This window comes from Myodes glareolus, chromosome 21, assembly GCF_982192425.1.
Source record: "Myodes glareolus chromosome 21, mMyoGla1.1, whole genome shotgun sequence".
Classification (NCBI taxonomy): Eukaryota; Metazoa; Chordata; class Mammalia; order Rodentia; family Cricetidae; genus Myodes; species Myodes glareolus.
Window position 1 is genome coordinate 50114744 of NC_142046.1, and position 22358 is coordinate 50137101.

Consider the following 22358-nt stretch of genomic DNA (forward strand, 5'->3'; position numbering starts at 1 on the left):
CCACAAGACAGAACCCATCCTTAGTGATGCTTGGTTGGCCTAGAACCTGAGACTAGATAGAGCAAGGACCAAGGGTAAAACCAAATACTAAAGGAACATAGCAATAAAATGTCTCCTGATGACATCCTGCTATGCTTATAGATCAGTGCCTTGCTCAACTATCATCAAAGAAGCTTCCTCCTACAGAGATGGTGTAGATGGAGGCTGCTCATTCATTTCCCTGTAACCCAGACCCGAAATAATCACACAGAAACTATAATAATTACAACACTGCTGGGCCTATTAGTTTAGGCTTCTCATTAACTAACTCTTATATCCTAAATTAATCCATTTCTATTATTTTGTATTTTACCATGAGGATTTTACCATGAGGCTCATGGTTTACTGGTAAGGTTCTCCGGTGTCTGTCTCCTTCGGCAGCTACATGGCATCTCCCTGACTCTACCTTCTTTCTCCCAGCATTCAGTTTAGTTTTTGTGCCTAGCACTATTCTGCCCTGCCACAGACCCAAGCAGCATCCTCATTAACCAATGGTAATAAAACATATTCACAGCGTACAGAGGGGAATCCCACATCAAGATGGGAACAAATATAGAGACTCATAGCCTCATAATATGTACAGAGTGAGAAATCTTGGAGCACTCAGCCCAAAAATGGATATCTCCATCAAATCCCTTCCCTCAGGACTCAGGAAACGAAGAGGAGGTGAAAAGAGTATAAGAGTCAGAGGGGATGGACGGTACCAGTGAAACAAGGCCTTCTAAATACAACAGGACCGATGCACATATGAATCCCCAGAGTCTGAGGAAGCATGCATGGAGCCTGAACGGGACTGCACCAGATGGGGTCCTATAGCTGAAAGGAGACAACATGGACACAAGCCCCATCTCTAATGCAGAAGTTATCTCCAGTTGATAACCATTTGCAAATGAAAATTTAGAGAGTCTCTCACTGGAGAAACAAACTACCCTTAAGGGTATAGCTCATGCCCAGCAGTAGATGGTCAACAGAAAACTAACTCACTGGCCTCTTTGGGGACTTCTTTTCTCGTAATGTTGTGCCAGAGCTTTTTCTTTTTAACTTTATCTTTTTTAAAATTTTCTATCCTGTCTCTCTGTCTCTCTCCACTACAGGTTCTTGCTTCTGGTTTTGTATTTTTATGGGATTCTCAACTGTGTGAATGAGTGGGTCTTACCATCTACATCTGTCTTGCACCTTTTCTTGGCCTCCTTTCCTTCTGGTTATTTTTGTTTTGTCTTATTCTAATGTAGTTTTATCATGTTATATATTATATTATATTATGTTATATTACCTTAGAAGCCTGTTTGTTTTTGAATGAGAAATAAGAAGTAGATGGATAGGAGGGGATGTGGGGAAGAATTGGGAGGAGTAGAGGGAAGGGAAGACATAATCAGGATGTATCATATGATAAAAACTATTTTCAATAAAAGAAAATATAAAATAAATAAACATTACAAGCTGAGTTATCCTCATAGAGATTAAAAATATTGTCAAGGCATCAAAAACCCTCTAATTATGAAATTTTAGAAACTAATTGGAAATCCAGGCTAGCATTGTCATTAGACTCAGTGGTGCATTTCTAAGGTAGTAATTGCATGTTAGCCTGATACGAATTTTCTAGATAATGCTTCCCAATGATTGACAAAATAACGTGTCTTCTCAGGTCATTTGCTAAAACTGTTTACATTGGAGCCTGTAAAATGTCATTGTCTCATAGTCATTTCCCTTTTAAAGGTTACTCCATGTGTGCGATGAGCCATACATGGCCCTCTGAATTTAGATTGCTGCCCCATTTGTATACTTTAGCCTGGTGTCTGATGGCTCCAGCCTGGGTCAGTTTCATGGACTCTCTAAGCACTGCCAATTTTTGCTGCAATAATAGCCTTGTTTCTCACTTGTTTGCATGAGGAAGTTCGGTAATTGATAATGGGTGTGCCTGGAGAACCAGACATCTGACATAGCAGTGAGGGCAAACCTAAGAGAGTGTATGAGCCAAATGACAAGAAGGCAAACATTGACAGGTTGATATTATAGACAGCCAACTCAGAAGCATTCTAGGCGTAAACAAAGCAAAGAAGCATTCAAAAAACACACGAGAAAATATTCTACCTACATGGATATAGGCTTGTCAGTGAGACAGTGTGGCTGGTTGGCCCCCATTTTTTTGCTTCCTGGTAAATAGAGTGATCATTTGAGAGATCATGTTTTCATATCATGGCAGTTTCATTAATCGTCCATCCATTCTGGCTCATTGACTTTAATAACGCTTTCCACTGATTGGTGCTTTATCATGCATTCGGAAAAACCTTACATTATTACCAGTTCAGCCCTCTTGGTATCGCTCGGCTGCATCAGTCTGCCCTACTTGGGTTCTTGCATCACCTCCCTCTAAAAACTGATTACACACTTGGGGAGATCAGAAGCTGGGAAAAGAGGAAGGCAGGCATGATTAAAATTCAAACATGATGATCAAAACTTAACTGCTTGGAGATCAATTCTTTGTAATTAACTCGGCAACTCCTAAGATAATTTCTCGATACTAATTAGGAGGTAAGTAGAATATGAAGACTTAGCACTCACTTAGTGGCCATAGTTTGATCAGTTGTCTTATTAGTATTGAATAATGATGCAAACAAGCTGCAGTCCTTTGATGAATATTAATATACGAAAGTGCCTGTAAGGAAAGGGTGGTGATTATTTTTCCTAAATTAAAATTGCAAATTTTCATCACAATTTAATTTAAAATTTTTAAATCTTTAATAATAGGCATAATATAGAGTAGGCGCCTCAGAGAAGATACACTGAGAAACAATTACCAACCTCATGTGTTTCTCTCAAAATCACAAGGTTAGACCAAATGAGCTTTTTATTATCTTGATTCCTAATAATTCTGTTTATACTTAATAAAGGTAACAGCCTTGCACTTCAGGTTCTCTCCATTACCATAGATGAACAGGGTCCCGACGAAAAGAACCCAGAAATCTCCCTACAGATGAGGTTTGATTTTCGTGGGGACAGAGTTGGCACAGCAGCCAGAGTGTGACAAAACAGGTTTGTCTTTCAGGAGAAAAACGGAGGTGTGTCAGGACACAGTCCAAGAAATGGAGTCCTGTGAGGATTCTGAGTGCTTGTGAGAAAACAAGATAACAGTCTTGTGATCTCAGTTCCTTCAAAACCCGGAATTGCCCTTGGAATGTGTTTGCATGCTCTTCCAAAGTGGAGCGGACAGGAGTGAGTTCGCTTCAGCTGTTGCTACTCATGTGTGTCTCTGTGCAGAAACGTGGTTTTGCCACGTTGTCCTTGGGATTGGGCAATTCACCAGGTGACTCAGAGTCCATTATCTGATACTCCGAATAAAGCTGGCTATTGCATGAGACTTTAGCCCAGCTCATTTCTAGGCCTTGCTTTCCCAGGTTCACGACGCCAACTAGAGCAGTAAACAGAAGTGGGGGGAGGGGAAGCAGTGAAATATAGGGATATAAGGTTAGATAAGAACTTAGGAATGACTGGAGCCAACTCCCTGCTTCACACATGAGCACCCTGATGGGTGAGTTTATTGACAGAGTCATCTGTTGACTAGGGGCAGGCCGAATCCTGAGAGGAGGGATTTTGTCCCCTTTCTGCCCCTCTTCTGTGCCATGTGTTCTTTCTGTGATTGCAGGGATGGGAGCATACATCCTCCCCTTTACACTTCTCTACCTTCATCATAGTCTCTGCTCATATAAATTAACACTGGAAATGCTGGTCATTTGGATTCTGTAGTTCCCTAGAGCATTCTCAGATGATGATGTCCCGATACAGCTGTCTCTTAATGTCCACTCTTGTAAAACACTCCCCTTCCCTGGCCATGATGGCCATTTCTAGGCAGAGACTCCTTGATAGTCCTATGATATGAACTTAGGAAATACAGACCTGTTTATTCTTAATAGGTTGGAATCTATGACTCATCTGATGTCACATGCTCCTTGTGGGTTTCCAGGTATGGTACCAGACATAGAGACAAACTAACACTTTTCAAAGCAAGTAAAATTTCATGTGTACAAAAAACATCAAACTTAGGAAGCTCTATATTTTGAAGAGGGTGGATGGAAGAAAAAGCTTTTCACTCCCTTTTAATATGATCTCTTTGAAGTGTTTCAGGTGATTTTCATGTGTGCAGGACTGAGCTCATGGTAAATGTATGTAAAGGAAAACAGCGATGCCTATGAAAAATCCTGAGAGTCATTTAAGCTGAACAGTCTCAAAGGCCAGTGCTTGTTCTCTCTAACTGCTAAAAATCATCTAATTGCATTCTTTGTTGTGACCTCAACAATGCGTCTTCCTCCATTCAACCTGATTGGTTTGGCTCTGGCTGTTGTGTGAGAAGATTGGGGAAGGGGTGCATCAAGCTGAGTGCCAGATATTATTGACTGTATGACCTTACATATGGTGAATGACATTTATTTGAATAACTCCAGGGTCTCTTTTGTTGTGAACAAGGGCTTTCGCAGATAGATTTATCTGTTGCCATGTGTGTTTTGCATGGTCAGGTAAAGATAGCAAGGAAAACCAACAGCACAGTGGCTTGAAAGACAAAGAAATGGATCTATACCTAATGCGCAAAACAATCCCACACCAGTTAGGATTTAAAGGGGTATTTATTTTAGGAGTAAAACTTACAAAACACCAACCGTCAGGAAAGGAGTCTAGTCGCTGAAGCAAGAGCCAGAACCAAGAGAGCAAGCCGAGGCTCTTTTTTAAAGAGAAATAGACCACGCCCCAGTGGGCTGGTATTTCAGCGGCTATTGGCTGAAGGAGCAGAAGGCGCTCCCGCAGCATATACCATATGTAAAAACTCTGTTAGGAGTGGCCTCAGGGACATGCCTGTTCCTGGTGGTTGTCAGAGAGTTGAGTCCTTTTCTATTTGTTGAGTTGCCAGCCTCAAGGCAGAAGTTCACAAACTTCCAGGTTTGAAACCCTTCTATTTAAGATACATCGAATCTTAAAGAGCTTTGTTTATATAGTGACATTAGACACTGTAATATCTATTGATATTTGTTTATTGGAAATTAAAACTGAGGGGCTTTTTAAATTTTTCTTTTGAAAAAAGTTCCTTAAATTAAAAAGAAATATTTAAAATTAACATAAATAAATCCTTTACATTTAACACAAATGACATTTAAAGAAAAGCAACTGTTTCCTAAAATTAAAAATGTGGATGGTTTTGTGGTGTTCTTCTTCAGTACAGATGAACTTGATGTTTGTTCCTGTGCCTACAGTCAGTCAGTTGTGATAGATTGTTTTAGCTGAAGAAATTCAAATGAAGAAATCTAGACTCCCAAGATGCATAATTTAGTAAAGTAGAAATGTGTTGATGTGCCTATCAGGGGATCCAAATTAGAATTTTTCCTCTTTCTGTAAAGTATTTGATCTGAAAGTATTGTGCGGGGAGCCTTACTCACACAGCGAGGACATGGTTGAGGGAGGCTTGAATTTGGGTCCTGTTGCTCTGGTCTGTTGTCTTGATAGCTTCTGTGAGGTTTCCCCTTGAGCATCTCACACAACACAACTTATAATAACACTTGTACCTGGCAACAAGAAGGGGCCTTTTAATATCAGTTTCCTTTTCACCTGACTCTCTCTGCTGACTTGCATGGCTGTTCCTTAGGAGCGGTGGTTCCTAGCCTGCTGCATCTGTATTCTCAGAAGTCTTCTGACCAACTGCCAAGAAGGCAGCCAATCCCAGAGAGCCCGACATACTCAACCTGTATTAGAGGCATTTTTTAATTGATTTTATTGAGCTCTCCGTTCTTTCTCTGCTCCCCTCTCTGCCTCTTCTCTCCCCTTCAGCCCTCTCCCATGGTCCCCATGCTCCCAATTTACTCAGGAGAATTTGTGTTTTTCTACTTTCCATAGATATATGTATGTCTCTCTTAGGGTCCTCTTTGTTGTCTAGGTTTGTGATTTGTAGGCTGGTTTTCTTTGCTTTATGTTTAAAAACCACTTATAAGTGAATACAGATAATAATTGTCTTTCTGGGTCTGGGTTACCTCACTCAAGATGATGTTTTCTAGCTCCATCCATTAGCCTGCAAATTTCAAGATGTCATTTTTTCTGCTGTGTAGTACTCCATTGTGTAAATGTACCACATTTCCTTACCCATTCTTCGGAAATGGGACATTTAGGTTGTTTCCAGGTTCTGGCTATGACAGACAATGTTGCTATGAACATAGCTGAGCACATGTCCGTGTGGTATAATTGAGCACATCCTTTGGATATATACCCAAAAGTGATATTGCTGAATCTTGAGGAAGATTGTTTCTTAGTTTTCTGAGAAATCACCATACTGATATCCAAAGGGGCTGTACCAGCTTGTACTCCCACAAGCAATGCAGAAGTGTTCCCTTTACCCCACAACCTCTCCAGCATAAGTTGTCATCAATGTTTTTGATTTTGGCCATTCTTACAGGTGTAAGATTGAATCTCAGAGTTGTTTTGATTTACATTTCTCTGATGACTAAGGATGTTGAGCATTTCCTTAAGTATCTTTCAGCCATTTTAGATTCCTCTGCTGAGAGTTCTCTGTTTAGGTCTACACTCCATTTTTTATTGGATTATTTGTCCTTTTGATGACCAATTTCTTGAGTTCTTTGTATATTTTGGAGATCAGACCTCTGTCTGATGCGTGTTGGTGAAGATCTTTTCCCATTTTATAGGCTTCTGTTTCACCTTATTGGTCATGTCCTTTGCTTTACAGAAGCTTTTCAGTTTCAGGAGGTCCCATTTATTGTTTCTCTCAGTGTCTGTGCTACTGGGGTTATATTTAGGAAGTGGTCTCCTGTGCCAATGCGTTCAAGTGTACTTCCCACTTTCTCTTCTATGAGGTTTAGTGTGATTGGCTTTATATTGAGGTCTTTGATCCATTTAGACTTGAGTTTTATGCATGGTGATAGACATGGATCTATTTTCGTTCTTCTACATGTTGATATCCAGTTATTCCAGCAACATTTGTCAAATATGCTTTCTTTTTTCCATTTGATTTTTTTTGCTTCTTTGTCAAAAATCAGGTGTTCGAAGGTGTGTGGATTAATATTCAGATCTTCGATTCAGTTCTGTTGGTCCTCCTGTCTGTTCTTATGCCAATACCAGGCTGCTTTCAGTACTGTAGCTCTGTAGTAGAGTTGAAGTTAGGGATTTAAGGCTTCAGATTTGAAGACTCCAGAAGTTCTTTTATTGTACAGGATTGGTTTGGCTATCCTGGATTTTTTGCTTTTCCATATGAAGTTAAGTACCGTTCTTTTGAGGTCAGTGAAGAACTTGCTGGGATTTTGATGGGCATTGCATTGAATCTGTAGATTGCTTTTGGTAAGTTTGCCATTTTTTTCTCTGTTAATTCTACCTACCCAAGGGCATGGGAGATGTTTCCACTTTCTGGTGTCTTCAATTTCTTTCTTCAGAGATTTAAAGTTCTTTTCATACAAGTCTTCCACTTGTTTGGTTACAGTTACTCCAAGATATTTTATGCTATTTGTGGCTATTGTAAAGGGTGATGTTTCTCTGATTTCTTTCTCAGTCCATTTATCATCTGTGTAAAGGAGGGCTACTGTTTTTTTTGTTTGTTTGTTTGTTTAAGTTAATCTTGTATCCTGCTACATTACTGAAAGTGTTTATGAGTTGTAGGAGTTCCTTGATAGAATTTTTGGGGTCACTTATGTAAACTATCATATCATCAGCAAATAGTGAGCAAAAGAAGTTTGACTTCTTTTCTGATTTGTGTCCCCTTGATCTCCTTTTGTTGTTTTACTGCACTAGCTAGGACCTCAAGAACCATATTGAATAGATATGGAGAGAATGGACAACCTTGCTTGTTTTGTTCCTGATTTCAGTGGGATTTCTATGAGTTTCTCTCCATTTAGTTTGATGCTGGCTATTGACTTGCTGTATATTGCCTTCATTGTGTTTAGGTATGGTCCTTGTATCCCTGTAGAGGCACTTTTTAAAACTGAAAAGTGATGTGTGTATTAAATTTTCAAAGAAGTGGGAGTTTTGCAGAAGGGAAGACCTTCAAAGGGCCACAGAGAATGATTTCTGGAGGCAAAAAGCCACTACACTGGAGCTCAGAAGACTGGGCAAGCTATGGGGTGCCAGACAAGGAGCTCTGTGGATAAGGCAAAGAGGTAAGTGGTAGCTAGACGGACCACAGCAAGGAAGGCAGCCTGGAGAGACCAGTAGACCAGTGAAGTATAGTCTTTCTTGCGTGATCACAGTGGACAACTAAGCCAACAAGAGACTCGACTGGGAAGAGGTATATTCTACTTGCTCAACAGAAATGAGGACAGCAAGCTAAGCTTTTTCCTCTCTGGAGAATAAAGTATAGGAATGAATGAATAGAAAATATGTTGGAGCTATGACTCCATCTTCAAATGACAATGATCTGTTTTGGTTTTTCTCTGGAAATTCCTCCCTCTGTCTAGGGACTACCTTCCGTATGTCTACTGCTTCCTATCATATGCCAACTCCTCTAGAGTCTCCCCCTCCGGCAACAGCCTCCAAGGCTGGGTTCAGTGCCCTCGTGTGTACTCCTTTCTTACATCTTGCATTTATAGCGGCTAGAGTCTGTAATGCACTTGTTTTGGTTGCCTGGGAGATGGCAAGATTCCCCAAAGATGGAGAGCTTGAAGGTGGTGAGTTCATGTTAGCTACTCCACAAGCACACGGAAGACTGCGTGAATGCAGAGGGTACCAGGGCAGCACAGAGATGCCAGGGTCTAGTTGGCAGCTTGAAAGTAAATATGCAGTTAGTGAGGAATCTTTGGACGCTAGATTGAATGTAATGTAAAACTTTGTGTTATATTATTTGCTTATATTCGTCTCCAATTCTACTTTAAATTGAGAATTTAGGATTAAGTGATTAATATGTTTATACTTAAAATAAATCTATAAATACAGAACTCCAGAGGCAGCTATTTCCTGTGCTAGCTTTAAACTTAAAGCTCATTATGATTATTGGATAATTTGAGGGTGGCAATGTATTATTACTCTCGTAATGCTGTTTATGCATAAAATGTCTTTCATAGGACCATTGAAACTTCATAGGCTGGACTTAACTGTCTTTGAATAAAACTTGTCCACTGAAGAAAATGGATAGATATGACCACCTGTATAATTTAATATTGATATACAAACAAAGGAAAACCCCTGAGAAAATCACTACTCAGAGATAAGTAGTAAATAGCTCATTTTTAAGGTGTGTGTGTGTGTGTGTGTGTATAAAATATAGTTCTTTCTCCATATCCACTTTTACTACAGTTAAGGATTCAATCAACTATTAACAAAAACAACGCACATGTTTTGAACATCTACGGTCTTCCAAACACAAGCGTGTAACCCTCTCTCCCGGAGCACTGTCTTTGGATTAGATTTGCTTAGTCTGGAGAGGCTTTACTCTATGTGGGAATATGTATGGAAACATAGAAGCAAGTGCTACCCCAGTTTATACAAAGGGCTGAGCATTTGCAGATGCAAGTATCTTTGAGAGGTCATGGAATAAATTCATGGATATCGAGCAAATACAGTGTCTGCTCTATCTCTTAAGCATGTTGTAGACTCTTCTTGCGATCTGATTTTCACATAAAATAAGCCCATTATGTTCATCCTCCTTGGCCCACACGATGTCAGCACAGCCGGGACAGACAGTCCCGTGTGTCTTTGACAGCAATCCTACATGATATGCCAGCAGCATCGCCCCTACCCCCACTCTACTTATTCCGTAGCTGTGGGGATCAGTTAGGCTCAGGAAGGTTCAAGCTAGAAACATAGAGAAATTAACACTGTAGCTTTCAGCCAATAGGGGATGGGAGGGGAGGGCACATCACAGGTGTCCCCATTCTGAGGTGAGACTGTTACTGGTTGCCTATGAGGAAGGGGCTTTCCAGTGGGGTTCAGATGGTGCGGCCAGCAGCAGGAGTCAGCTCATTTCTGCAAACCATACCACGATTCCTCCTCATCTGCCTGGCTTTCTTCTCACCCATCTGCATCCAGTTCTGCATCCAAGCATCTGCTTTTAAAGGAGGCCAGATTCAGAGCATTTCAACCTCGTAATATTGATAATTATATTTAGTCCATTCGTACATAATTAGAGAAAGAACTGTAACAGATACTTATGTATCACATGCCTTTACAACAAAGCCTAGTGTTTTGTGGTTTGGGGGTTTTTTAATAGTAAATTCTGGGTCAAGGGCATGCACCTTTTAAAGGCTCTTGATATATGTTAATTTGCAGCATACTGGTTTTCCTTTGCACTGATGATCCCTTGATATTAACCTTGTTAAATATGTGCCAGGTGCTGCAGTAAAATAAAAAGTCTGTGCAGTTTTGTTCTATAGCTTTTATTATTAAAAACAGAAACACGTTTTATTTAAATGTTGCCTATTTGCATCTTTGCTTCATTTTTCCATTATATGTTAAGTCTCTTAGTCAGTCTATGATTCCTTTACATACTAGAGCTATCAGTCCTTTGTTACATGTTGTACGTTGTTCTGAAATTGCCTTTTGACTAATTTCTACTTCTTAATAGCCACTCTTGTTGGCTTCGTCCCCAATTCCTTATTAATTAACCTGCACATCTGCCGTCCTTTGTGTTGACATCTTCGCCATTTTTCTCCTCTCTATAAATCTTTCATAGTCTTTCTCCTTAGTGAGGTCTCTTCGTCCCAGCTTCTTTTTCTAAACATGGAATTAACCTAGGCATCTGGATTTTTACTGGTGGCTACATGGAGAAGTGTGCACATCAGCCCTGACAGAGGTGACCCGGGATGCTGGTTCTCGGGAAACAGAGCCAACATGCCCTGTGACATTTAGGTGTATTGGAGTCCTGCAGTTGAGCGGAGGCAGAAAAATTGAGGTCTACTGGCTAAAAGGAATGCTGCTCACATTCCCTCATCTTTGTTTTTCTGATAAAACCTTTATAGAGGCCCCGTGGCCTCAGGGCCAGGGCCCTTTAGGATCTTCTGCTTACGTGGGCTTGCCAGATCTTCAGATCACTTTCAAAATTGATGGCAAAATGTGCTGAGGACTCATGCGAGACCAGATCTAGAAGAACAGCACCCCTGCTGAGCCTGATCAACATGAAAGGCTACCGTCCTTGTGTGTTGTCACAGGTCTGGGTCCAAATTACATCTCACATGGCAAGAACTTTCAAAGCTAGCACAGAGGCCGTGAGCCTCCAAGGAGAAGTTACTGCTTTGCAGATTTACAGTCTTGTGTCTCCAGGCCCAGAAAAGGAAACTGAAATTTTGCCTCTAAGATACCAACATTGACCGACCACAGACCTTTCATGTATTTGATAAAGCTACACATGTAATGATATTCAACATATTCAAACCTACATATTTTAATTCATATAATCCGTGCTCTCTTGTTAAATCAAAACAATTATTTTGAATGAAACTATTATCCCCTGAGCTTCAGGTCCTCACCACTTCCCTAAAAACTATGAATGAATGAATGAATGAATGAATGATTGTATGCTTGTATGTTTATATGTACCAGTATGTGCGTTTCTGTTTTTATTTCATCATTGAACCCTTGTCTGGTAAGCTATATGTTCTTTTCTGATTGTTTAACATCTCTTCTCCCCTTAGCCTAAACTGACATAATTATTTCAGAGGGTAAAGTGAACAGACCTTACCTATTTTTATGTTAGATTCATAATGGGACCTCTATAGTACAGACAATAAAAAGAAACCTGATAACCTAGATTTACTTACTCTTCAAATAAAAAGTAAAAGGATAAATCTCATTCATATCTTTAAGTATGCAAATGAAGACTTCAGGGTGAGCCCTAGCAGTACCCAAGGCTCCATCCTGCTGCTGGGATTTGGTTTGTTGGGGGTGAAAAGAGCCACGTATGCCTCCCCTGAGACTCTGTATTATTGATGAATGTGTTCGCTGTTGAGTTGGTGTCTGTGACCAGATGTTCTTAATGTAATGAAAAATCCCTTTGTACATTGTGGTTTAAATTGAGGGTGTTGAAGGCAATTTTTCATACATCATAATGTGACCTTAGTCTTAATAAGATACTTTTTCAGTTGGCTGAAAATGAGATCAGCTGGTTTGTAATTTAGTAGCTGGGAAGCGCCGTTTGGGAAGCGTGGTCTTATAATGCTGAGATAGCTTAGACTGCTGCCACAAAACACACTGGCTGCCTGAAATGTATTCCTCACCGTTCTGGAGGCATGAAGGTCTGGCAGGCAGCTGTGCCTGGTGTGCAGATGGCCACCTTTTGCCGGACTCTGCACAAGCTCTCTCTTCTGAGCGTGTGTGTGTGGAGAGGAAGAAAAGTGCCTAAAATACAGAGACGCTGAGTATTAAAACGTCTGCCTGTCAGTTCAGGGTGAACGCGCAAATCAGTCTGTAATAGATTTAAAAAAAATAAAAGAAGTGTTCATTCACTGTCTGTTGACCAGTTCTAACATGGAGACCGCAGCAAGCCCACGCATCTCCATGGTGACTGAGAACATGGAGCTCTCGATGTAAAAGGTCTGGGGATCTTCTGTGGATTAAACTGGATTTGAGAGGGAGGTCTTTTCCATGCAACAGCAGTCAGTGTTATTAGGTAATAGTCACATACACGAAAATGTGGAATAAACCCCAAATGTCTACCCGATGGCTTTTCTTTAATTGCCTATTCTGTGTCCCTCCACAGTACCTAGCGGGGAAGACAATGCAAGGGCCTAGCTGACTTGAGTTTTCTACTGACCAGCGAGGTAGCCCATGTGCTACTGTTCCCCTCCAAAGTGGGTTCTGGAATGATTCTTCACCTTGGTGTATATATGAAAAGGTGGACTATGCTATTGTGTGTGTTTGGGGTCTGTCCATGTGTATATCAAAGAGCTGTGATAGGAATCTATGTATCTTACACAGGCAGTACGAAGTCAGCAAACAGGGACTGGTGAGGAGCCCCTGGCACCGGTCTCAGTAGAGCTCGGTTCTCATTATCTCCCACCAATGACCACGAAGGAGTGTGACCAACTTATTCCCAGACGGCGCTGTTAGGAGCAGCATCCCAAAGTGTCTCACAGAAATTCCGCTCACAGCTCTTCTGCTGGAAGTTAGAAGTACGGCTATTCTAAGGGAGGTTGGCCAAGAATCGTTGCCTCTAGCAATCACTTACCAGCAAAGATTCCCTTCTGCAAACGGTTGTTAGAACTAATTCAGTTCATCTGCACTGAATTGTAGACCAGCAAGGAGTTGCTTAGAATTCGCCTTTTTAGCATCCTGTGCCACCTTACTTCTAAGTATGGGTCATGATCTAACAATTCCAGCATCACTTGGGATGCAAGAAATGCAGAGTTTCACCTCCTCAGCCAGATGTACTGAATCAGGCTGCCTTTCAGCAATGTGGTGAGCTCTGAGCCGCCACGCTCTTTGTAGATCTCTTAAGGCAGGCACCTGCTAGCTGCGTTATTTTGATCACTGACGAGTTGTGTGCGGATTAGATGAGATAATGTGCATGAATTTACCTGAAGTCTGCACAGTGCTTCATAGCATTGCTTCCATGCACAGGTGTGGAGCAGGAAGAGGCTGCCGCTCCTGAGCTACCCAAACAATAAAAATGGAGAGTTACTGGACTCCCTAAGTCTCCTCGCCTTTTAAAAGCAATACCTTCATTTATTCTTTGGAAATGTATATATATATATATTAATATAGTGTACTTTGATCATATTCATCCATCACAACCCCCCAGCTCTCCCAATGTCTCCCACCCAGTCTTATTTCTAACTTCATACCTTCTTAAAAATGTCTTTGTTTATTTCTTATATGAGTGTTGTACTTCATTCATTCATTTTCCCCACCCTTTCCCTTCCTCTAACTTATCCCATGCTTCCCATTCGCATGGCTCTTTATTCTTTTTTATTGTTCCATGCAAATGTATACTTTTTGTTTGTTTATAAACACAGCTGATGTGTCTCCTTAGTGTAGTTCCTTTGTATACGTGTTTAGATTTGCTCACTTAGGATTGGCACTTGTCCCTGGAGAAGACTGTTTCTCTCTTCCTCAAAGGCCATTCGTGGCTTGTAGCTCTTGATCTAGGTATGGGGCCTTTAGAAATTTCCCCCATCCGTGCTGGGATGTAGACTGGTGTTCTGATTGTACAGGTCTTATATAGGCAGCCATGCTGTTGAGATTTCCTGGGTGCAGCGTCCTTGTCAAATAGAAAGACACCATCTTTCAGATGTCCTAATCCTCTACCTCCTACAACCTTCCTATGCCCTCTTCTGTGATGGTCCCTGAACTTAGGTGTAGGGATTGTCTTGTAGATATATAATTTGGGGCTGATATATAATTCATCACCCCATGATGAATTGATTTCTGCATTTTGACTAGTTGTGGATTTCTGTAATGGGCTCTGTCCAAAGCAAACTCAAGCTTCTTTGATGAGGGATAAGAGCCACACTTATCTGTTACTGTAAGAATACATTTAGAAATTGTACTCATCTAAGGAAGTGACAGTATTAGGTTTTCTAGGGTCCCTGGCCTCATCAGACATAGGGAGTAAACCAGGTATACAGTACAAGGCATGAGTTCTCTCCTGTTGAGTGGACCTTAACATCAAATATGATGGCTCTCCAGGATTTATGAGCCACAATTACACTTTTCAGGATATATTGCTATTCTAGTCATTGCTGGAGTTCAGGGAGTTTTTGACTAGATTTACGGTACCAGACATCAATGCCTTCCTGTGGAACAGGCCTCAGATCCAACCAGAGAGCTGCCAGTGGCCACCACAACAGCTGAGCCACTTGGCAGCAGTGGGCATATCTTATCTGGTAGGTGGTTCTTGTAGACCGTAAGGTTCACTGCTAGGTAAACACACTGATGCCCTTTCTCCTAGGAAGCCTGCAAAGCACCTTTGAACATGGAAAATGCTACCCAGTAGGGAGAAAGCTTTCAGCTTAGTCCCGACTGGGTTTCTCTGGTTCTTGCAACCAAGATGAGTGGTGTCTTCAGCAACAGGGGCTTACCATTGGGTTCTGACGGGCAACCAAGAGCCACGGTAAGAGGCTGGACTCTGAACAATTCATAAGAAAGTATCGCAAGCCTGGGACCAGATCGTTGTTTAATAACCCATGGCTCCTGGGAGCACCATTAAAAGTTTGTCAACGGAGAAATTGATTACAGGAATTTATAAAAGTTTCATGGGATAAATTTAATTAAAACGGTTACATGTGGGAGTTGGAGAGACGGCTCAGTCGTTAAGACCCCCTTGTTGCTCTTGCAGAGGACCCCATCCGGTTCCTTACCACCCATTTGGCAGTGAACAGCAGTCTGCGACTCCAGTTCAGGGGATCCAACACCCTCTTCTGGCCTCCAGGGGCGCTATATATATGTGGTGCACAGATATATATGAAGGCACACACATATACACATAAAATAATAAATCTTTTTTAAAAGTCACATATACAAATGTAAGATAATCTTATTACAATTGCAGATTCATATAGCAATATCTAGCCATAGGCCAAATATCCATTCTGTGAAAGTATAGTCCAGAATCAGCCCAGATTTCTGCTGTTTTTGAATGTTGTCATGTTTTTAAAGTTGTTGAAGTTTTAGGGTTTTGGATTTTGGAGCACTTCTGGTTTAAATTTAAAGGTATAAGGTGCTAAGCCCAAGAGAATCACCTTTTGCTGCGGAGTTCTACTTTGTTTTCTATCTGTGAATTGGGAGAGACATTTGATCTGCCTGTGCCACAGTGTTTGGGGGCATAATGTGGTCTAGAAAAGAGCACTGTGCGTGTAGAAGTGTGATGTTAATAGCTCGTGTTGTGTTGCCCGTGGAGGAACCTTACAGTTACAATATTGGGTCAACAACTGGCCAGCTGAGCTGGGGCCCCGGTGGCTCTGTCCTGTCTGCAGTGTCTAGGTGAAGATCATTGTGAGACAGACATGTGTCCTCTGCACGGGACAGTCAGTTGGCAGGACCACAAGAGATGTGGGTCTAGATGCTAAATGTCCGATGTATCCGGGAGAAGCTTCAACTTTTAGAATAAAACAGATGCGCAAAGAAAGTAGGAGAGGAAGAAAAGCCCTGGGTCAGGACGTTTTTGTGTCTACCGTCCTGCCTGTGACAGGAAAGGGACAGGAAATGATGGCCACAGTAGAAGAGATCCCTGTGACATCTAGAGGGGCTGATACCCTGTGCCCTGGGGGCTTGAGACTGGTATATCCAGAAAGCTCTGCCAGGCTTGCTATAGGCCTCACATTCAGAACATGCTGACCTGTCTACTTGAGCATGAATGCTGGGATCTGGGGTCCACACGTACATACCACATCCTTTTCCCTTGGGGATTTTTCCATTAAGTATGGAGATACTTTATTAGAGATGAAAGTAGTGAATAACATTGTACTGAGCTTTAAAATAGATTTTTTTCTATGCCCACACTTGTAAAACGTGCTTATATGTGTATATTTAAAACTAAATCTGTATTTATATCTGCATCACATAGGGAAAGAAGACGAGAAATGTGCTGTCATTTAAAATGTTCATGCTAGCAAGAACCGAAGCTGCTTTCATTGTCATGCTCTTCTGGGCTCTCCAGATCTTCTTCAATGAGCATACATTGTCTGTATGATATGAAAATAGAATAACTTGCCAAGCTTTTGAAGCTGCCGTGGTATTTTTATACATGCGGTCTCATTCGATCTTCATTTCTGCCCTGTCTTAGTTTTCCATGGCTGTGACGAGACACCAAGGCAAACTATAAGGGAAAGCGTTTAGTTGGAGGCTTGTTTACAGTTTCAGGGTGAGTCCCTGGCCATCCTGGAGGAAAGCAGGGTGGAACAGTAGCTGAGTTTACATCACGGTCTATAGGCTGGAGGCAGGGAGGTGGGGGCGGGGCGTTGAGAGAGACTGGGTCAGGCGTGAGCTGCTGAGACTCCCAATCTCCAGCCACATACCTCCAGCCAAGCCACACTCACCTCCTTATCCTTCCCAAAACAGTGTCACCAACGAGGAACCAAGCATTCAAATTTCTGTGCTTTTAGGAGCCCTTCTCATTCAAACCACCACGCACTCCATAATAGCAAGCATCAATGGTCTAGATAAGAGAAATGGAGGAAATAGACAGACCAGACCCCCAGGAAATGAAAGTTACTATCCATACAGAGTGGATAGTGGGCAGTGTTGAACCAATAGCAAATGAGAACCCAAAACTGCAAAACTCTCACAAGAAAGAAGGTGGATGGTGCTTAAATGAAAAGAAAATATGGAGACTCGCAGACATTTTAAAATGTGCTCCCTGGGGGAGGGGGGCCTTTTTTGCAGTTCAGTTTTGTCAGACTCAGACGGGACATAGTGACTACATGTTAGCAGGGGACCACATAGTCTCTGTTTGATTGCAGTTTAGGCACTGCTGGACCATGTGACCTAGGAAGATCTTCCAGGCAAAGGACCTGCATTTACCTATTGAAAAAAACAAGACTAATATTAATAGCGTTGTAAGGATTCAATGAGTTTTATGCATAAGTACCACCGCAATGTGTTAGACATAGACAGGCCTGACAAATATTAGCTGCCAGAGAGTAATCGTTTTCATCTTGTGGGCCAGGAGTGACAATGGGGAGAAGAATCACCAGAACAATAGAAGTGTATTAGGGCTTAGGGATGGGTTCTACAGAGTTGACGGCTAACAGCGGATGAGGAATGTCAAACAGATAACGTTAATAGAAAAATGTGGTCCTGATGTTTTTGGATGGTTCAGCTCTGTCTCAATTCACATGAGTTCTTCTCTGGTCATTGTAGGTTTTGGAATTTGTGTGATTACTTAGATTTTTTTTAAGTTATATGTTTTTATAAGGCAAATAGTTGCCATCAAAGAAGAATGATTTGCCCTAGAAACTTGGACCAGAAGATGGGAGGTAGAAGGTACCATGGGGATTCCTCTGAACCATCCTGCTGAAGTGAAACGTATCAGGGAACCCAGGTCAAAGATGAATAAGGCCCGGGAGTTCCAGGGTAGATTGTACCAACTGTTAGTCATATTTTCCCATACGTGATGTTTTGCATCCAGCCCTGGAAGCATAGCTGTTGAGGTTGGTACATTGCAGGAATACAACAGAGCGACCAACAGAATATACAGTCTCCGGGTGTGAGAGAACTCCATTCCGGAGAGCACTGGGATGGGACCCCTGATGTTTCAACAGTTCTAAAGCATGTAAAGTCTATTTCTTTGTTTTTTTTTTTCTTCCAGACCCCTTGGCTGTGGAATACAAGACACTGCTGGTATAACTACCCCTACCAGGTAAGGAGGTCTGACTTCTGGGGTTTACAGATGTAGGGAATTTCATCTTTCTGGTGTCATGCAGAATGCAGCTGGTTGAGTGGCCACTTAGGTTTTGGTATTGCACCTGCTCATTAATGTCAGCCATAACCTCGTGAAGACAAGGCTTTGTGGGTTCTTAATGAAGTGCTGGATCAAAGTCTGGTTGCTTTATCAGGTGGGATAAATACGTAAGATTCTTTTGCTGGAGAACAGGATCTGTCACTTCCGTGGGTGACAGGTTCCTGGTTCTCAGTACAGAGGAAAGTCTAAGGCCTGCTGGCGGTGCGGGTTCCACAGCAAGTGTGGATGTTCAAGTGTGGCCCTAGAGCTGGCCTGCTGAGTTCTGCTGACTTTGGAGCTTAGAAGTGGCCTCTAAATATGTAAATCAAGCACCATTTCTCCCAATGCAGAAAACTGCACTGATGCCATTACACCTGGCTGAAGTGTTTCTGTAACTGAGGAGGAGACACCATCTTCGACAGCTGAAATGAAATAGCCCTGAAAGGGGAGGGTTCCCTCTGCCCACTGCTGCGCTCTCGCATCCTCTCATGAATTCAGTAGGATTAGCACAAGTCCTTGTCACCCCTAGAGCAATTAATTTTGATTGCATTAAAATAAAAAAGATCAAAGGTAGAACTGGGAATTTTCTAGTTTGTCAAGATATGTCCCAGAAGGGAAGGAAATGAAACTAGGTATTGTAATACGCTCCTTCTTTTTTTTTTTTTTTTTTTTTTTTTTTTGACTTGGGGTTTGCATTTTAGAGGCGTTTAGACTTCCTGTGTGTATAGGGTTAATGGGGAACACATAGTCCACATTTTCTGTGCTATCCTGAGAGCTGCAAGTGGTAGAAGCTGACACTGGATACTCCTTCAAGGCTACGGGCACATTGAAATGGAATTCCAGTTTGCATTTGAATCCCTTCATTTATTTAGATTAGAGAAGAATTTCCATGAGCAGCAGGACATAGTTAGAGGAAGCTGAGAATTCCTGTGATAACTAGGGGCTGACACAAGGCAGAAGCCAGTCCATTACCTGATGCAGTTGCTTCAGGCCCAGCCGTGCTCCCCTGCCTGCGTGCATCTCCGCATCTCCCTTCCCACTTAGACAAGGGTATTAAAGGCTTCTGGAAATCTATTTGGAATGTTGGCGCGGCAGCTGCTACAACGCCCCACATTTAAGAGGTAAATTCCACAACACTGAAAGGCCTTGAGACAAATGTCATGCGCAATGTAACACTTAACCTTGTCTTTAACTGTAATGTCGCCCAGAATAACTTTCAGATTCTAAATGCAGCGGGGAGGGTGTTTGGTTTGAGCTGAGTGTGTAGGACTGTGGCCCAGAATGTAGCCATAGACTGTTTCATACCCAGCGCCATAGATTTAGCATGAAAGTCTGAGGGGCTAGGAGATAAGATTAAATTTAAAAGTGGAAAATATCCTCAGCCTGGAAAGGAAGATACCCCGTCTGTGGGGATTTAGATCAAGAATTGTCTTCTACTGGTAAGATTAATACTGAGTAATACAGTTCAGGGTCCCCAGATCTTAGACGTGTTCATGGTCTCTCATGGCAACAGTGGTTATCCTCGACAAGTGCTACATGCTAATAAAAGTTTCTGACTTTCTTCGGGTAGGGGGTGTAGGAAATTAAATAGCGTGTATGCAAGTATAATGCTTTGCATACAGTCATATGCATATAAATACAGAGAGCAGATTTCGGTTCAGAGTCTGTCTCAAGCCTTCGGTGCACTTTTAAAGATTGAACATGTTCATGAAATATTTATTGTCTTTAACACATGAGTAACCGGATAGATTTTTCAGTGAAAAGTAATAGTTCTGCTTCAATTTTAAACACATATCCTCTTATGTGAGTGTGCCGATTTGTTCCACAGGTAATAGTTTTATATGGGTATATGTTCTAAAGATTAAAGTAGGATGAGGTTTATATGCAGTTGGCCCTTGTACAGCTCATTACAAGGAACACACACTGGGCAGGAGAGGCCGCAGTGTAGTGGTCAGGGGCCTCCCTAGCCACGAGACCTGACTGTGTCCCTTAAACCTGAATTAATTGATAGCAATTTCCCGCCAGCTCTGTAATCTACACGAGGAACGAGAGTGGTAATTTTGCAGACTTCAGGATGCTCAGAGTGAGTCACGTGGGTGTGTTTCACCAACTGTAGAGCGGCGGGCGAGTGCGGATTACTGTGGTGCTCGCACGTGAGCTCGGCCCTTCTAGATGTGACCTCGCGTGTCCTGTGACCTTCTGAGGCACTCTCCCAGGTGATGATGCCAGGAAGCAGGGAATCATCAACACCAGAATCTGACCTTGGCTCAGAAGCTCCAGCCAGGGCCCTGTTTTCCCAGACTGCACTGCTGACAGAATCTGAAAGGCATGTCAGTGGGAAATAGATTTCTTTCAAGGTACCCCTGAGCACGGATGCTTCTTTCATTCCATGGGAAGAAACTGTGCTCCGTTCATGAGAGCTCCCCCTCTCATGCCCTGATTACTGCCCAACAGCCCATCTTGCACATTCCATTACATTGAAATCAGGCTTCAACACATTGGTTTGTAGAGATCCTAGCATTCAGTCTGTAGTAATTTTCTTTGTCACTTCAAGTTCAGAACTGCCAAACTAATATCTTATCCTATAAAGTTCCTTGTCAGAAATATAAGAGAGAAACATAGTTTTCCTTGGTGCCCATACTGAGTAAGAGCCGTCTTGTGATAGCTATCCACTATGCCATGATTGGCATATGGTGCATACGACAGTAATTTCCTTTTTACTACAGACTGTTGCCTTCTGAACAGTGGTGTGAATATGTTTGAAGAAATTCAGAGATTATTTTTTAATCTTTCCAATAAGCCAAGACAGTTCATTCCAGCTCAATTAAAAAACAAAATTTAAAAAGCTAAAAATAACTCATCAACATGTTGTTAAAAAAAAAACTTTGATTTTTATGTAGTGTGTGTGCATGCGGTGTGTGTGCATGTATGTGTGTCTGTGAAAAAAAAAACACGCTTTGCCAACTCTACTGTCTCTCTGAGCCTCTGAGGCAGTCAGAACAGGCATTATCTCCTGTCCCCTCCCCCACTATTGTATAAGTAACTTTACTACCTAGTTATAGAACTGGACCTTCGTCTCAGACTAGGAAGTGTCTGCCTACTCGAGTGTCCGTTTGTTCCCTTCTTGTCCCTCTGATCTTTAAATAAATATTTTTGAATTCTTTGTTTTGAATATTGCAATATAGTGAACATTTCCTAAAAACACGACTTTCTGATTAATAGAGACTTTGAACCTCTGTTTCACTGACCGTTATGGAACACATCCCTTCCACCTGCATTCCTTGTTCTGTGCTTTGAACACCCACAGTGGCTACTGTGTGTGTGTTTGATACACAAACACAAGTATCAACAAGTATCAGGGCATGTGCCGCGCGGCCTGAGGAATCTCAAAGCTGCTCTATGTGAAAGACCCACAGCTGCTCATATTACACTCAGAGAATAGGATCGCAAACTGCCATACAAGCTACTGCTTTCTGGGTTTGAGATGAAATAAAACTCAGGGTATCGCGCGGTAGTCTATAGGCAGCCCCGAGATGCCGTTGTCTACCAAGAAAAGGTTGGGAATTGCGCGTGTTCAGCATAAGACTGTGTTATCAGTTAGCAGTGAGCTAGCTTGTGGCGTTAGGGATAAAAGCGGGTTTCCTGTCAACTGTTAATAGTTTTTTTTTCCTTTTTCTTTTCCCCTCAGCCCCTCACTGCTGACCTTCACTACTATTATATCCTGGAGCTGTCGTTTTATTGGTCCTTGATGGTTTCCCAGTTCACAGACATCAAAAGGAAGGTAAGAGTTGTGATGTCATATGGGGGTTGACTTTAGGGTCCTCTCTGAGAGGGTGCAGAGCCTCGAAGACATCGTCTCAGTTCTGGGACCTCTAGATTAGCACTGGTTCCTGCATTGCCACAGGAATTCTGTCCGTCTGTGCTGGTTTTATTTTTTTCCCATCATCTCCTCTGGCTTGCCCCCCAAACCCAG

General features: G+C 42.0%; 1 protein-coding gene across 2 annotated transcripts in view; it reads left to right on the plus strand.

Moving 5' to 3' along the window:
• Cers6 (ceramide synthase 6) overlaps positions 1–22358 on the plus strand; it is a 244418-nt gene that overhangs the window by 163542 nt on the left and 58518 nt on the right. For both annotated transcript variants that reach the window (XM_048425933.3, XM_048425934.3), the window contains exons 5-6: positions 18254–18304; positions 22074–22166. In XM_048425933.3, coding sequence (XP_048281890.2) covers positions 18254–18304; positions 22074–22166 — 144 coding nt within the window. The remainder of the gene's footprint in view (positions 1–18253; positions 18305–22073; positions 22167–22358) is intronic.